The sequence below is a fragment of the Penaeus chinensis genome, chromosome 31 (assembly GCF_019202785.1).
Source record: "Penaeus chinensis breed Huanghai No. 1 chromosome 31, ASM1920278v2, whole genome shotgun sequence".
In the NCBI taxonomy this organism is placed as follows: Eukaryota; Metazoa; Arthropoda; class Malacostraca; order Decapoda; family Penaeidae; genus Penaeus; species Penaeus chinensis.
The window spans coordinates 28,150,441-28,165,154 of NC_061849.1; the positions used below are offsets into that span (position 1 = coordinate 28,150,441).

The window sequence follows — 14,714 nt, forward strand, 5'->3', positions numbered from 1 at the left end:
CCTTGTCCATTCTCCTTTTCCCTTTTCCCTTTTTCTCTTTTCTTTTGCTGGTGCATAGTTTTCGTGATACGGCGGGGGAGGGACATTTACTTTGAGGGTGTTCGTCATTTGTTAGTAGGTTTCCGCCCACACGAAATCGTCTGGCGAGTGTGTTGTGTTTGTGGTCTGAGAGCGTCCCGCCGGCCCGGTTGCCAGCGAGCGTTTCTTTCGGTGTATTAACGGAGTCCTCTGGAGTGCGAGAGAAACTGAGCACTATAATGACTCATTAATCGTTAGGAAATGCATCGAGTGTCTGGGTGAAAGCAGGGCACGGGCTGGTGTTTGAATGTTGATGAGTTTCGGGGCGTTTTAGTCGAGAAACTTCATTCCAGGCCCCACGCAACCCTGTCTCGTGTCCGCAAGCATAGCCGCGGCTTCAGCTTCAGCTCCTTATTTACATACTCGGGTTTTTTTCCCAGGGCGTTCAATTTTTTTTTTTTTGCGATGATTAACTTCACGGAAAGTAGGTTGTAGCGTTTTTCGAACAACGCCGGCATGTCATAGCAGGTCGGGCATGACACAAAATAGGACTCCCGAGTCTCAAGACCGAGTTGGTACTAGCGAACCCAGTCATGTGAGGACAAGCTTATGTTGTCGTTTTCGGATAGAGATCGAGGCTTTTCCACGTGTATTTCCTACATTTCCTAAATACTCGCGTGTTGGGTACGATTAGATAGAGCACATTCATAATTTAAGACTTGTTTTTATTATCCAAGTACTTAGAAATGATAGCTCTGCAGATAAGATTTTTACTATTATTCAAAATGTGGAATCGTTAGATGAGAACCGTTCATTCGCTCTCATTTTATTCGTAATGCGTGGTTCATGGACACTTGCAGTCTGTACTCAGGAAGTAGTTTATTTTACAAGAAGAGTTGATTGTTTTCCGTCTTTTTTTTTTTTTCTTTTTCTTTCATTCTCAAGAGCCTCTTTGTTAGACGTTCTGCACTAACGCCATCTGGGATTGTTTTTTTTAGCGGCGAGGAGACAAGGGAGGAGGCGAAAAATGGAGGGAAACCGCGTGGGAGGGACGAGAAGGGAAAGGGGGTGTGTAGGGAAAGGAGAATAGCGGGGGGTGGGGGAGTAGGGAGAGAGGGAGGGGGAGGGAAGAAGGGAGGGAGGGAGGGGGGGAGGGTAAGGGATGGACGCGGACAGGTGAAACGCTCGATGCCGTTGTCATTTTTTGCTATATTTTTTTTGTACGTATTAGGGATTTTCTGTTTACCGAAATTAATTTTCACATTTTGACGAGAGGTTTTCGGTGGACTAATGGCATAGCGCCGAATATACTTACGACAGCGGCGTAAAATAAAAATAAAATTCTGAATTAGAAACCGTCCGCCCGCCTCCAAGGTAGGTGTGGGGGGGAGGGGGAAGGCGTTTAGTGGGGGGGGAGTGGGGAAGGGGAGGAGGGGGGGAGATGCCTCGGGCGGTGGCGTAGGTCTTCGCTTCCCCTCATCTGCTCCGTCTCTCTACCTGTGTTGAATAAGTTTGGGTTTTGTTTTTTTGTCTTTAACACAAGCTGTAGTCTGCGCATTTTCATGGGGCATGGCTGGACGCTAAAAGCCGTAATCTCCGTTGATAGCAGCCAATAGAACGGGTTTCATGGCAGTTCGGGGTGTCTGTTTCAGAAGGGGAGAATATAATGGCCTGATATTTGGGTCTTCTTGAGGCACACACACAGACATGACTGACGGAGTCCTTCGAGTATTCCTCTCAGATTCAGATTACAGCTGTGGTTACATTCCATGGTAATTTGTTCTTCCACACGGAACGCTGTTAGCCTTCAGCTGCATCTCTCTCTCTCTCTCTCTCTCTCTCTCTCTCTCTCTCTCTCTCTCTCTCTCTCTCTCTCTCTCTCTCTCTCTCTCTCTCTCTCCTCTGCATCTCTCTCACTCTCTCTCTCTTTTCCTCCTCCTCTTTCTCTCATTCTCTCTTTCTTTCGCTCTCCCCCTCTTTCCCTTCCTCTCTTCCTCCCTCTCTTCCTCACTTCCTCCCCTACACTGTGTATGCGTGTGTGCGAAATGACCGGTAAAATTCGCCAACTTGGTGACTGTGGTGCAGGTGTATCGAAGCATATGTTCGGCGACAGGTGTACATTAAGCTGTTGCAAGTGTGACGTCACATGTGAATGACTACCGCCTCCCTCCCTGTCTATTCGTCACCTTCCCTCCCATTCCATCCCCTCCACGCCCTGCCCAATCCCTCCCTCACCCCTCCCTCATCCTTCCCTCATCCTTCCTCCACCCCTCCCTCCTCTTTCCTTCACCCCTCCCTCATCTTTCCTCCACCCCTCCCTCATCTTTCCTCCACCCCTCCCTCATCTTTCCTCCACCCCTCCCTCATCCTTCCTCCACCCCTCCCTTATCCTTCCTCCACCCCTCCCTCATCTTTCCTCCACCCCTCCCTCACCCCTCCCTCTAGAGCTGTCTCTCAAGATGACGTCACAAAAGTCGATTATTTTACGAGTTTCGTGTTTTCTTTGTTTTGTGGCTGTACTAATGAATAACCCGCATTTACTGCCGCATGATTCACTCTATTCAAACAATGACAGGCGGTCGTGTAAGTGTGCTGTAAGCGTGAAGAAGTATCCCATACGTTGGAATGTGAGAGTGGCTATGTTCGTACGCTGTGTTTTGGCTCTAAGAATACAAATGGTACGTTGAACTACATGTGTAGGTTGGCTGGCTGGCGCTCTCTCTCTCTCTCTCTCTCTCTCTCTCTCTCTCTCTCTCTCTCTCTCTCTCTCTCTCTCTCTCTCTCTCTCTCTCTCTCTCTCTCTCTCTCTCTCTCTCTCGCTCTCTCTCTCTCTCTCTCTCTCTCTCTCTCTCTCTCTCTCTCTCTCTCTCTCTCTCTCTCTCTCTCTCTCTCTCTCTCTCTCTCTCTCTCTCTCTCTCTCCCTCCTCACCTCTCCCTCTCCCTCTCCCTCTCCCTCTCCCTCTCTCTCCTTCCCTTCCTCCCTTTCCCCATCTCCCACCTCTCCCCCCCTCCCTCTCCCTCTCCCCTTTTCGTTAGTGTAATGCATCTCTGCTCTTATCCCCACTCTGATTTAATTTATCCCTTTGTCCTTCCTTTGATATATTTACGACAAGTTAATAATCGGCCGCCGACGCTCTCCTTAAGGGCGAAACGTCGTAAAGTTTGAAATACTGCATATTGCGGACTCGGGGTAGATGGGGGGGTAGGGGTGGGGCACGCATGGACTTGGGTAAAGGCTACTGGAGACCTTGGGTATAGCGAATGATGGAGGAGAGAGAGAGAGAGAGAGAGAGAGAAAGAGGCGAAACAGGGAAGGCGGAAGGGAGAGAGAGAAGTGGCGAGAGAGGGAAGGCGGAAGGGAGAGAGAGAAGTGGCGAGAGAGGGAAGAGGGAAGACAAAAGAGAAAGAAAAGAGAGTAGGGAAGTAAAGGAAAGACAGTAGGGGAGAGAAGGTGGGAAAGAAAAACTAAGACACAAAGTTAGAAAGAAGAGAGTGAGAAAGAAGGTCGAATTAAAAAAAAACAATAATTTATTCACTGACAACAGCCACCGTAATGCTTATGGAAGACGGCCATATATACATCCTCCAAATTTATTTCTTTGTTTCCATTTTATTACATCCATTATGAGAGAGAGAGAGAGAGAGAGAGAGAGAGGAGAGGGAGGGAGGAAGGTAAATTAGCAGCGATCCACAGAGCTCACGCCACTTAATCCAGCCTCATTTCCCGGGGCTGGACGCGTATTGTGGACATGCAACAATAGTGTTAGCGAGGCTGCTCTCTTCTTGCGGGTGGGCCTTCCCTTGCACAGGAGCGTCACGGGCGGCGGGTGCCTGGTGGGGGTCGGTGGCGAGGCCGTGAGACTCGCCATGGAAAGCAATGAAGCGGGGGAAGGGGATGGGGGTGAGGGAGAAGGTGGGGGAGGGGAAGGTCGAAAGTGGATGGGGGAACTTGCGTTATTCTCGCGTGCTTCCTTGCTTGCTTGTTTAGTTGTTTGTTGGTTTGTAGTTTGTAGCCGGGGGGGTGGGGGGGATGTTGAGCTCAAGTTGAATGTTGTTTGTTTGTTTTTATATGTCCACTTTTTTTTCTCTTCTCTTTGCTTCTCTATTCTCTCACCGCTTTTCTTTTCTCCTTCATCTTCCTCTTTCTCGCTTTCTCTTTTAGTAAATAGACAGAGGAAAGAATAGAAAGATAGATAGATAGACAAAGATGGAAAATAAACCTCTGTTGGGATAGATTCTTTTCGGTTTGTGACTGGCTACACTATTTTCCTTTTTTTCATTAAAATAACTCGTTCGTTAAGGAAAGTAAACAAAAAAAAATAAAAAATAAGGCTTTACTAATGTGGTAGAAATAAAAAAGTTCGGTGGGTTGGGTTTTTCCATGCTTAGTCAACATATTTCTCTCTTCTCTTTCTCTTCTCTCTTCTCTCTTTTGTCTCTGTCTCTCTTTCTCATCTCTCTCCGTTTTCATCTCCCCCCTTTCTCTCCCTCTCCCTCTCTCCTCTCCTCTCCTCTCATTTCGATCGAGGCACAAATCTCAACAATTTTCTTTTCACTTTGGCTCTTGGGGATACGTTTTATTCATCCTCATCTTCATCTCCAGCTTCAGCATCAGCATCAGCATCAGCATCAACATCAACATCGTCTTCATCCTCCTCATCCTCATCCTCATCCTCGATCTCGAATTGAACTGGTAAACGCTAGTCCTCTTGTCGACCCTGTGAAATATAGACTATAGTAATAGCATACTAGGAAAAGGAGATCACAGGGGTAAGGGCAGGAGGGGGGAGGGGTAAAGGGGGGGTATGGAAGGAGAGAGAGATGAGGAGGGGGGGTAGGGTGTATCGAACCTGTTCTTTGGCTGACTGATGTACAAAGAGTTATAGTTCTGTTGTGGCTGTTCAATTCTCTCTGGGCGGGACGAACACTCCGGCTCATGGGTCGCTGTTGATGGTTTTTTTTTATTCATTTATTTCCTCGATGATTCTTATTTTTTAATCATTATTTTTGTGAGATTAATTTGTCATTAGAGGAAGTGTGTTTAATTGATAAGAGAGAGGGGGAGAGAGGAGATACATTGGTAGTCTGTTAATAGATAGGTCTGTGTGCGAGAGGGAGAGGGTAATTTTTGTTAATGAAGACTGATAGACGGGGAAAAATGTAATTTCATTCCGTTCTGGTTTGTTGATTTGGGACCATTATTATTGTTATTGTTATTGTCGGCTCGTAACATTTTCATGCTCAACCTTATTGTAGGAATTCACTTAGAGAGAGAGAGAGGGAGAGGGAGAGGGAGAGGCAGGTAAAATTCAAGTAGGAATGTCGAAACGATATCCACAAGACGAAGAATAGATAGCGCAAACAAGCATAAACTATTTTTATTTTTCATCTTCTCTTTTCTCTTTCTTCTCTTTCTTCTCTCGCCCTCCGTTGCATTCTTTCTCTCTCTCTCTCAGCGCGATTATCGTATCGGTGAAAATGCAAGTGTTGATCCGGACATATTGTAACAGCCCACTGCTAAGGAGTTTTGTTGACCGGGTTGAGGGAGTGGGGAGGGGAGGGGAGGGGAGGGGACGGGTTGGGAGAGGGTAAGGGGGGGGGGGTGTTGGTAAGGCAATGACCTCCTCCTTCAGAAATTTTCATTTGGATTCGGACGCGTGGATTCAGTGCTTCGATTATGGTGCCGGGATTGTATCGTCTGTCTCCTTTTATAATGGTCGCTCCTGTCGTTTATCATGTTCTCTCTTATTCTTTTTTTTTTCTTTTTTTTTTCTCGGTCTCTCTTCCCCCCTCCCCCTCCCCGTTCTTTTTCTCTTACCCTCTGCTCCTCTTATACGCCCCCCCCCCTCCTGTCACCCTCAACTCTCCCTCCTGTCCTCTCACCCCCCTCCCCCCTCCCCATTCACTCCTCCCCGTCCCCCACCCACCTCCCCACCCTTATCATTCTCCCCATATATCCCCCACTTTCCCCCCTCTCCCTCCCCCCTTCTTAGTAGATAGTAGTAGTCATAGCCTTTAATGTCGATCCTGAGTACTCTGCCGGCTTCTTTATGTCACCCTGTTTGCGATACTTGTTTGGAGTTGGCCATTTGCTTGCAGAAATGTCGCCTCGCTTGCCGGCTTACTCGGAGTTGGAGTTGTGGCTGTGTTTATGGTGCGATTGTTGCATTTTCCTTTTTTTTTTTTTTTTTTTGTTTTTTCACAGGTTATGTTTTTTTCCTGTCTTTTTTTTCCTTTCTTCGTCTCTTTCTTGACAAGTATTTTTTCTTTCTTTCTTCTGTTTTAACTGAATTCTTTTAAAACTCTAGGATGAATAGATTTTTTTTAAGGTTCCATTCACCTAAACAGAGAGAGAGAGAGACAAAGAGAGAGAGAGAGAGGGGGGACAAGCGAGAAGGTGAAGCTGTCGAAAAATTCATACAACTGCAGATCGAGAGCGGATAGAGATAGATATTTAAAATGTAATTAAATAAAAAAACGAAATAAAGAGAAAAAAAAAATTAATATAAGAGAAAAAGTAAAAAATAAAAAAATAATATAAGAGAAAAAGTAAAAAATAAATATAAAAGAGAAAAGGTAAAACATTAATATAAAAGAAAAAATAGTAAATATAAAAGATAGCAATATGATAATGGGACAGGGAATACATCTGCGTGTCTGAAGGCGAAGGAGGACCTGTCTGACGGCGCTGATTTCCCCCTCCGGGCGGGATGCGTCTGGCGCCTCTTGTCCGCGGAGCAAGTTGCAAGGCGGGCCCGGTGGTGTCCTGCAAGGATGCGGGGTCCGTGGTTTGCGTCTGAGGGGGGGTTGGGGAGGAAGAGGGGGGGGGGGGGGCATGAAGTTGCTAAGTCCATCTTCTTTTCGTTTTATTTATTTATATGTTTATTGATTTCTCTATTATTTATTGTTTATCATTTTTCGTTCGTCTTCCCCGTCGTTTTCTCGCGGCTTATTTCGTTGATGATTTATTCGCCTTTTTTTTGTTTTTGTTTTATCATTATCATTATTCTCGGCGTTCGAAATGTTGCGGTTGTCACAGTGATGTAGTGTAAATGTTGCGGCGGACGGTGCGTGGATGAGGAAGGGCTGGGGGGGGGGGGGTGCTCGTGTGCGTTGCGTGTGTGTGTGTGTGTGTGGATGTGTGTGGGTATTTATGTGTGTTTATCCGTACACCTGTGTACATGTCCACGGGCAAATCTGTAGGGAGAGGGAGGGGGTGAGAGAGGGGTAGAGGGGGGGATGGGAGGGAGGAGGGTTAGAGGGAGTGGAGAGAGAAGGATGAGAAAGGGTGAGTTACGATGATCGAAAATGAGGGACAGATGAGATGACGGGGCAGTTTTCCCTTCATTATTTGAGGTCCAGAGCTGGTGGACGGCCAGTATGTGGCTGTCGCGCCAGGCAATTTGGACCCTCCCCTCCTCTCTCTCTCTCTCTCTCTCTCTCTCTCTCTCTCTCTCTCTCTCTCTCTCTCTCTCTCTCTCTCTCTCTCTCTCTCTCTCTCTCTCTCTCTCTCTCTCTCCCCCCTCTCTCCCCCCTCTCTCCCCCCTCTCCCTCTCTCCCCCTCTCCCTCCCTCCCTCTCACCCCCTCTCCCTCCCTCCCTCCCTCCCCCTCTCCCTCCCTCCCTCTCTCCCTCTCTCTCTCTCCCTCCCTCTCTCTCCCTCCCTCCCCTCTCCCTCTCTCTCGGGGAGTAGAGATGAAAAGGAGTGGGGGGGGGGGGTGAAGGGAATAGCTGCTCATCATCCCCCCCCCCCTCTTCGCGCTTTTGTGTCTTATCCAGCTTCCCGAGAAAGTTATTATTCATCGGGTCTTCAGATTCTTTCGGATAAAGGTCTATGTGACAAGATTTACGATGTTATTAGTTCCGTTCCGTTTGTAGAAGGGGGAAGGGGGTGGGGATGGGGAGGGAGGGGAAGGAATGGGAAAGAGGAAGGGATAGGAAGGGGAAGGGGAAGGGGAAGGGGAAGGGGAGTGAAAGGGAGAGGGAGAGGGAGAGGGAAAGGTTTAGCTGCTCTTCGCTGGATTTTATCTTAGGTGATATTATTCAGAGTCTGCGATAGGAGCACGTGGCATTTGTTAAAGAGTAACCAAACACACGCGCAAATTCTACTCATTCTCTCTCTCTTCTTTTCCTCCTCTCCCTCTTTTCTTCTCCATGTCGGAATGAGAGCATTTGTAACTGCGAACTCCTCCTATTTTTTGTGTGTAGCATTGTACTAGCGATAATAGTATCATTGTTGTTATTTTTGTTGTTTTTGCTTTCTTTGTTTTTCCTTTTTTTCCGTCATTGTTTCTTCACTGTCAATAAAATCCTGGCTGGCGTGGTATTGTCTTTGGTGTGTTGTCCAGCAGTAGGCAGGGCCCTCTTTCCCATTTCTCGTTCCCCTTCTCTCGTCCTCAGCCTCCTACTCCTCCTCCTCCTCCTCCTCCTCCTCCTCCTCCTCCTCCTCCTCCTCCTCCTCCTCCTCCTCCTCCTCCTCCTCCTCCCCCCCTCCTCCCCTCTCCTTCCCTCCCTACCCCCCTCCTCCCCCTCCTCCTCCTCTTACCTCCCCCTTCCTCCTCCTCCTACTCCTCCTCCTCCTCCTCCTCCTCCTCCTCCTCCTCCTCCTCCTCCTCCTCCTCCTCCTTCCTCCCTCCTTCCTCCCTCCTTCCTCCCTCCTCGCCTCGCCTAGGAAGTTATCTGTCTAGACATGAATATTCAGCAAGAGGAAGGCGGCGGGAGCTTCAGTGAATGACCCTCTTGCCTGGATAGGGGTGGGAAGGGAGGTGAGGAGGGGGTGGATGGAGAGGGAGGGGGTGGAAAGAGAGAGAGAGAGAGGGAGGGGAAGGGAAGAGGAAGTGTTAGGTGGGGAGAGTGTTTAAGGTTGTGTATGTTTGAGTCTGTTTCTGTCTATCTCTGATATCCATCGTCTCCTCCCTCTTCCTTTTCCTATTCCTCCTCAGCCTCCTACTCCTCCTCAGCCTCAGCCTCAGCCTCCCCAACTTATGAAAAAGAAAATCTTGTGATAGTCGCCCGTCGTGGCCAAACCACTGTTATTTCTTGCCTGTTTTCGCGCCTCTTACTCCTTCCGCCCCCTCCTCCTCCTCCTCCTCCTCCTCCCATCCTTCTCCACCTCCCCCCCCTTTACCCCACCACCGGCCTTGTGGGGCATGTGATTTGACGCCGGTTATTGTGGATATCACTTGTGAATTTGTTTAATTGTATAGCAATAGAGAGGGTAGGGGAGATGGAGGGAGGGAGAGAGAGGGAGAGGAAGAGGGAGAGGAAGAGGGAGAGGGAGAGGGAGAGGGAGAGGTTTTTTTTTGGGGGGGGGGCCCCCCAATTCCCGGGGCCCCCCCCTTTTTTCCCCCCCGCCCCCCCCAAAAAACCCCCCCCTTCCCCTCCCCCCCCCCCCCTTCCCCCCCCCCCCTTTCCCCCCCTTCCCCCCCCCCCTCCCCCTTCCTCCCCCCCCTCCTCCCCCCCCCCCCCTCCCCCCCCCTTTTTCCTCCCCTCCCCCCCCCCCCTTTTCCCCTCCCCCCCCCCCCCCCCTTTTTCCCCCCCCCCCCCCTCCCCCCCCCCCCCCTTTGGGTTTTTTTTTAAAAAGGGGGGGGGGGGCCCAAAAACCCCTTTTAAGGGGGGGGGGGGGGGGGGGGTTTGGGAAAAAAAAAAGGGGGGGGGGGGGGGGGGAAGGGGGAAGGGGGGGGGGTTTTTTTTGGGCCCCCCTTTTTTTCCCCCCCGGGCCCCCCCCCTTTTTTTCCCCCCCCCGGGGCCCCCCCCCCCCCCCCCCCCCCCCCCCGGGGGGGGTTTCCCCGCCCCCCAAAAGGGTTTTTCCCTTTTTTGGGGGGGTTTTCCCCCCCCCCCCCCCCCCCCCCCACCCCCCCCTTTCCCCCCCCCCGGGGGGTTTTTTGGGGGTTTTGTTTTCCTTTTTTTTTTTTTAAAAAAAAAAGGGGGTGGGGGGGGGGGGGAAAAGGGGGGGAAAAAAGGGGGGGGGGGGGGAGGGGGGGGGGGGGGGGGGGGGGGGAAAGGGGGGGGGGGGGGGGAAAGGGGGGGGGGGGGAAGGGGGGGGGGGGGGGGGGGGGGAAAAAAAGGGGGGGGAAAAGGGGGGGGGGGGGGAAGGGGGGGGGGGGGGGGGGAGGGGGGGGGGGGGGGGGGAAAAAAAGGGGGGGGGGGGGGGGGGGGGGAAAAGGGGGGGGGGGGGGGGGGGGGGGGGGAAAAGGGGGGGGGGGGGGGGGGGGGGGGGGGGGGGAAAAGGGGGGGGGGGGGGGGGGGGGGGGGGGAGGGGGGGGGGAGGGGGGGGGGGGGGAAAGGGGGAGAGGGGGGGGGGGGGGGGAAAAAGGGGGGGGGGAGGGGGGGGAAAAGGGGGAAAAAGGGGGGGGGAGGGGAGGGGGGGGGGGGGGGGGGGGAAGGGGGGGGGGGGGAAAAAGGGGGGGGGGAAAGGGGGGGGGGGGGGGGGGGGGGGAAGAAAAAAAAGGGGGGGGGGGAAAAAGGGAAAAAAAAAGGGGGGGGGGGGGGGGGGGGGGGGGGGGGGGGGGGGGGGGGGGGGGGAAAAAAAAAAAAAAGGGGGGGGGGGGGGAAAAAAGGGGGGGGGGGAAAATTTTTTTTTTTTTGGGGGGTTTTTTTTTGGGGGGCCCCTTTTTTTTTTTTTTGGGTTTTTAAAATTTTGGGAAATTTTTTTAAATAAAAAAAAAAAAAAAAAAAATTTTTAAAAAAAAAAATTTGGAAGAAAAATTTAAAAATAAATTTTTAAAAAAAAAAGGGGGGGAGAGGGGGGGAAAAGAGGGTTAAAACGGGGTTTTTTTTGGGGGGGGGTTTTAAATTTGGCCCAATTTTAAAAAAAAAAAAAATTCCCCCCAACCCAAAAATTTTTGGGGGGGGAAAAAACCCCCCAAAATTTTAATGCGAGTCAAATCATGAGGTAAAGGGCACGTTTCCCCCGGGTTTTTTTTTGGGGGGGGTGCGGCTCATGCCCGACCGTAAATCGGGGGGGCCCCCCCGGGGGAGGGGGGGGTTTTTTCCCCCGATTCCCCTTCGTTCCCCGGGGTTTGTTGCTTTCGTCCCCCGGGACGGGCCCAGCACGTGGGCGCAAAGCGGCGGGGTCGTTTCGCGTGTGGAAAGTTTTGGGTTTTGTTTGTGGGGGCGAAAAACCACGGGCCCGCTGAAACCCGGGGGTCGTTGGGTTCTTGGGGCTTCGCAGGATACTCATTAGCGATTCGTCATGCAGGCCGCTTTATAAGGGTAGGATTGGATGTATGAATTACGCCCGCGACCCGCCCGCCAGGGGCCGCCGCCGAGGAGGAGAGGTGTCGTAGCTGCAAGCAAGCGCGGCGACGACGAGGAGATGAGGGCGACGACTCGGGCGCGCCTGGCAGTGGAGAGCCCGGGAAAAAAGACGACCTAATGGCACACTGTGGGTTGCACGCGGAAGGAAGGGAGGAAGCGAACGCCGTCGCTAATGCGCGTACTGCGTGTTTTTCTCCGCCGGTGCTGGGCTCTGCGGTTGTCTTTTTCCTCGCGGACCGCATTCATATCCCTGGGTACAGACAAACCGACACACTCGCTCGCTAAGTCATGCGCTTGCACGTCGATGCGCGTACCGCACGGCTCATAAAGCGGATCTCTACGCTTTCGAACAGTAAATCCTCGCTCCGTGGCGCAGCCGCTTTGAACTGTCGTCAGCAGGCATGGCACGCGGCCCGGAACCCTCGCTCCCGCACGACACCCACGTCGCCTGAACATGCGATATTGCCTGCGCTGTATTGCAGACCTTTCTTGCAGCGGCCGAGGCAATGAACTCTCGCGCAGATCCACTTTTTCCGGCATCTTTCTGCCGAGGCTGCCCCGATGCTCTCGATGCTGCGACTGCACGAGCATGTCAACATACGTCCCCCCATATATGTACACACGCAGAGCCACGATGCGTCTTTATTGATTCTGTGCGCCTTATACTGGCTCCTCCTCTGAGATCCTATCATGCGATGGCAGCCGTCTGAAACGAGGCTTCCTGATCGGCGCGGCTGCATGCTGTAGCATCCCGCTCCAAGGGCCTCGGGGCTGAAGCAGGAGGAGCGGCTTCTGTTGCGGCGAGTCGAGGCGGCAAAAAGTCGTGACTGCGCTGGGAGCAGCGACCTCCAGCCCGAGCTGAGGTAGTTCATAGTACAGGCGCAGCCCAGCGCCAACCACCATTTCTAGGGACCACCTGTTGCTCTTGCTCTTCGGGTGAATTAGGGTTGAGAGGTTAATATACGTTATATAATATGGAATTGCAGGGGGTGAGAAACTAATTGCATGCTGCGTTTTCACGGTGTATCCAAATGGCCGGGACTGGATGGGAAGGATTCCAGACTCAGTTGATCTGGTCGGATAGGATCCACGACAACTTGTTGACATACGGGTTTTGTTCACCGATTAGGAGGCGGAGCCCCGAGGCGGGAGCGATGCTAAGGGTGCAGGAAGCTATATTACGTTCTGAATGTTCATGGCTGTTGTCGAGTAATTACCGCATGCGGAAGGGCGGTCAGGTCAGCGCTCGCGGGTAGGGCGCGGTGGCGGCGGCGGCAGAGCATGCAGGTGCTTGAATCGGTCGAGATGATCGCGGCAAGCGAGCGGGTGAGGCCTGGTCCAGGTTACTTTTGATGAGCGTCGCTCCTCAGCCGACAAACCTGGAAGCGCCTCAGCCGGCCAGGCGTCGCTAGTGTAATGGCCGCTTTGCGTCCAACCGAGAGATGCGACGCGAGTAAATGTACCTCGGCGTCATTAGCAACCGGCACTTTGCAGGGCTATCTGGACGCCAACTAGGAAGGCGCTGGCGTGCCTGGAGCCGCAGCCCAGAACCTGTATGGTCACTTCTCCCTCGTCCTGCGCGCAGCTCGGCTTCGCCCCACACTCGTCAGCCCTGCCATGGGCGTGAAGAGGCCCTCGTCTTCGGCCGAAAAAATCTCTCGGAAATTAGAATACAGCACTTGCGGGAAATGATGCCGCTTCCTCCTCCTCTGGATTGTAGAAACAGGTTCCCTAGAGATGAAAATGCAAGGATGGGTCAAGCTCCAGTGTATGGTCTTTTGCCTCCCCATGCGTGCTTTGGGTCCACCGGGTCTCTCGTGTTTTTTTTCTTCACTTCTCTGCTCCATTATTTCTCACATGCTGTTTGTATTCTCCTCTTCTTTAATTGTAATGTTGATATTTGCTGTTTTAGGGAAACCCGTGTTATGAACTCGCCCGAAAGACTGCTGTTCATATATTTTTTTTCGCTTATGTTTTTTTTTTTTCTTTTTTTATAGTTTATACGATCTAATATCTAGTGACTTTAATATTATAGTCTTTGTATTTCCTACGTGAAAGAATGCAATGAAAAAGAGCACTGAAGGATACGCCTTCTCGTCTATATGCTAGCATTCTTCGACCAGGATCGCTGGATTAATACAGCCAAACTGGCTTTTCTGCCGACCCAAAAAACTGGCTCTTCTCTTCCACTCCTGCGGGCTGCTGCACCCACGCAACATAGCAGTAGCTGAAACCCTCTCTCCCGTAGTTCGTTTCCAATTAACGATGGTTATCTTGCGATCATTTTTGTCTTTAATGTTTGTTTTTGCGAGCCATTGGTTTTCGTTGTAAGCTGTCAATGCAAGCCATATTCGTTGTACTTCTAATTGGGCGGACACAGGCCCCGACCGCATGCAATGCTGTGTGTCGGAGGCGAGGCGAAGGGTCACTGTTACTAGGGCCGGGTGAGCAAGCGAGAGGCCAGTGAACCACGGGCGGCGAGGGGTTGTTGTGGCGTTGTCATGGCGACCGACGGGCAGGTATGCTCTGATCACTTTGTCTCATTTGCATATGGGGATTATTATCTCTTGATGATGATGGCTCAAGGCTTCGAGGGATACTTGGCACTGTTTTTCTTTTTTTTCCTCTCTCTCTATTTCTTGCACTTTTTGAGACGTAGTGTAATACATTAACGCATTTTGTATAGATGTGGACTCTTCTCCCAGACAAGGATTCGATTCCACTCACTCGGAATAAGAATTTTTTTTTTTTTTTCTATTTCTTCTTTTTACCTTTTTTCTTTTTTTCTTTCTTTTTTTTTACTTGGGCGGGTGCTGACCAAATATGCGTGTTTTTTTACGAATTTTAGAGCGATTTCAAAGAGAGAATAAAATAGGGAAAATATAAAAGCTGTTTGACTGCATAGAAGTCAGATGCAGCTGCATTGTTTATACTTGTCGCCTGAGGTATGCATGAAGCCAGGCAGGTGTGATGTGTCTTGAAAGCTTGGAATGTAGTGTGAAGAGCTAATTTTACTATTTTTCCTTCCAGCTATATTTGTGTGTTAAATAATGAAACCAATAAAAATTATACTCGAAGTTTCCTTAACTCAGTCGTTCAGTCCTCGACCTGGAATCCGAAGAAGAAGAAGAACTGGCCACTCGCTCAGTCAGAGATATGAGCAAGATTCTCGCCCGTATGGTCGCTGACGGTAAGTACCATTTTTCCTTTGTATTGCATGTAGTTCAGTCTGTTGAATGTACTCAGGGGGAAAAAAACGAAGAAAAAGATACAGGTTTTAATTGTACGAGTGTTTCTGTTTAGATCACATATGTGTTTGAGATGAATAGTAATGACTTAATGAGAAAGTTATGATCGGTTCGTGTTTAACGGAATGGAGCTGTGTCGCGTTCGTGTCTCGACTGCGTTATTCGGAGGCAAGAGACGCATGCGGCGTGT

General features: G+C 50.9%; 1 protein-coding gene across 1 annotated transcript in view; it reads left to right on the plus strand.

The window, feature by feature from the left end:
* Window positions 1–14,714, plus strand: part of LOC125042223 (RNA-binding protein fusilli-like) — a 170,037-nt gene that overhangs the window by 56,176 nt on the left and 99,147 nt on the right. The window contains exon 4 of the mRNA XM_047637726.1: window positions 14,377–14,466. Within this exon, the coding sequence (XP_047493682.1) occupies window positions 14,377–14,466 (90 nt within the window). The remainder of the gene's footprint in view (window positions 1–14,376; window positions 14,467–14,714) is intronic.